This window comes from Acanthochromis polyacanthus, chromosome 4 (genome assembly GCF_021347895.1).
Source record: "Acanthochromis polyacanthus isolate Apoly-LR-REF ecotype Palm Island chromosome 4, KAUST_Apoly_ChrSc, whole genome shotgun sequence".
Lineage (NCBI taxonomy): Eukaryota > Metazoa > Chordata > Actinopteri > Pomacentridae > Acanthochromis > Acanthochromis polyacanthus.
Window position 1 is genome coordinate 38256095 of NC_067116.1, and position 2274 is coordinate 38258368.

Consider the following 2274-nt stretch of genomic DNA (forward strand, 5'->3'; position numbering starts at 1 on the left):
AAAGAAAAGGGGTGACCAATATATTTTTCTCCCATCATGAGAATAAAAGATAGTGAAGCTTTTATGTTCATGAACAATCTTATGAGAATGTTTCCTTTGGGGCTATGTGACCTCCACAAGAGCCACAGCTTTGGGTCCAGTTTAAAACATCTAACTTTTGTCAGGCTCAGGAGGTGACAGAGATGGAGCCACATCATTTGCATAAGCAAACTACACAAACACTTCCTTCTACCTCGAGTACAAGGAAGCATCTAAAGACCGAGGCTGTCAGTGATATGAGCCACTGCTCTTCAGTAGCTCAGCAGGACTCTGATCTCACCATGTTCATCAACTGCAAGCTGCCAACGCTGACACTTGTGCTGACTCTCTGTGGTCAAGGTAAGCTTCTTTCAATGGCGCCTAAGCACCCTTACACCATCCTTCTCTATACGGGTATAAAAGAGAATCAGTGCTGTGGTGTTTAGCTCTCGATGACATACAACGCATTTTTGTCTCAGTTCATTCAGGAGGAATCATTGGAGGCCATGAGGCTAAGCCACACAGCCGGCCATACATGGCGCTTTTAGAGTTGAAAGTACCAGATAAACCTGATGGACACTGTGGTGGATTCCTTCTGAATGAGGATTTTGTGATGACTGCAGCTCACTGTCAAGCCGAGTCAGTTTAACACACTTTGTCTCTGACAGGGATGATGCCAACAATTCTAGAGCCCCTGATAAGTTATCTAATATTTCTCTATTGTGTTACTACAATGATGCCCTTCGCTTCCCAGATAAGTTTTTGCTCATGTTTCTTTCATTTCAGGTCCTACAAAGTCTTCCTAGGTCTTCACTCATATTTTGATGTAAACGGAATACAGGAATTGCCTGTGGGGAAAACATTTCCACATAAAGACTACGATGGAAAGCATTATAAGAATGACATAATGCTTCTTCAGGTAAAAGACAGAATTAGTGTTATTTAAGATACAGCTTAACAAATACTCAACTGAGTAGAAAATGCCACTAAAATGGTGTCCATGTTCACAGTTTTAAAAATATTTTTTTGTCTCTCCTCACTCCTGAAGCTGAGCTCCAAGGCAAAATTCAACGAACATGTGAAGCCCATTGCTCTTGCAGCAGAGGACAACGGCCATCTGCCAAAATTATGCTCGGTCTCTGGCTGGGGGAAAATAAACGATGAACACGTGTCTCTCAAACTGCTGGAACTCAATGTAACCCTGACTAACAACAGCCACTGTGCTGGGGAAAAGCTGTACTGCTCTGAGGGACCGACTGGACCAGGAAAAGTTTGTATATTTTTGTAAAGACAGTGAGTCCAATGTTCAGTTAAAGCAATCACTGATTACTGTATTTGTCATTCCAGGGAGACTCTGGTGGTCCATTGGTCTGTGAAGATGGGAAGGCTTATGGGTTGGTGTCCTGCAGCAAGAAACCAGATCCGGATGGCTCGATGGTCTATAGGTATACGAAGATACCCGAGTACAAACAGTGGCTCGATAATATCATGAAACCTAAGGGAAAGTTCTAATACACGCAACAGCTGATTGAGCTAATATTTGCAGATATCATTTGTGTAACATTGCTAAAAAAGAATTTTCAGCACTGACATGGAAACATCAACACTGAAGTCTGGAATCTGAGTCAAAAGGATAAAATCATATTATTCTGATGTGGTTACTTTCAAAGCAAACCTGATTTCTGAGGAAGTTTTCGCTTTAGATCAGAAATACAGGTGTGGTAGCTGCTGATATTAGCCTTTGTATCATCTGCCCTTTAATGCAGACTCAAAAATGCTAAGTGAAATATTGCTTTGTTCATTTTCTTTTTGATTTGCTTAAATGAAAATATCGGATTCATTACATTTGTTTTTTGTTTGCTTTTTTAACCAATAAACTGCTGTTGTCCAACGGTGTGGTCTCAGAACTTTTTTTTTTTTAGCATAAATGATTAAAAAAAATAGATGATTCATCTCATTCTCTCAAAAATACATGATCAGGCAGCTGACTTACATTAAATTTGCAGAAAGTCATGGTATACTGCATTACATAGCTGACAAACAGTCTTGTAAAAGGGTTTTAATTTGAAATTTAAACCATGGTGCTATAATTAATAAAATAATAGACTATGTTTTACTGTCAAAATATTTGCGCCGGAAAAATGTGAGAGAAGAATAGATCTGTCGATGACTTGACATCTGTTGTCGTCAGTACCAGCATTAGTCAAAATTACAGTCAAAAACGACAGAATTAATCCTAGCGACGCCCGTTTCCAA

General features: G+C 39.7%; 1 protein-coding gene across 1 annotated transcript; it reads left to right on the plus strand.

Annotated features, from left to right (window-relative positions):
* The first annotated feature begins 243 nt into the window (after nucleotides 1-243).
* On the plus strand, nucleotides 244-1899 carry LOC110949137 (granzyme B(G,H)-like). The gene is made up of 5 exons (XM_022191017.2): nucleotides 244-378; nucleotides 498-657; nucleotides 805-937; nucleotides 1067-1288; nucleotides 1366-1899. Exons 1-5 carry the CDS (start codon nucleotides 276-278, stop codon nucleotides 1528-1530), a joined length of 783 nt encoding a protein of 260 aa, XP_022046709.2. The 5' UTR covers nucleotides 244-275; the 3' UTR covers nucleotides 1531-1899.
* Nucleotides 1900-2274: the final 375 nt, after the last annotated feature.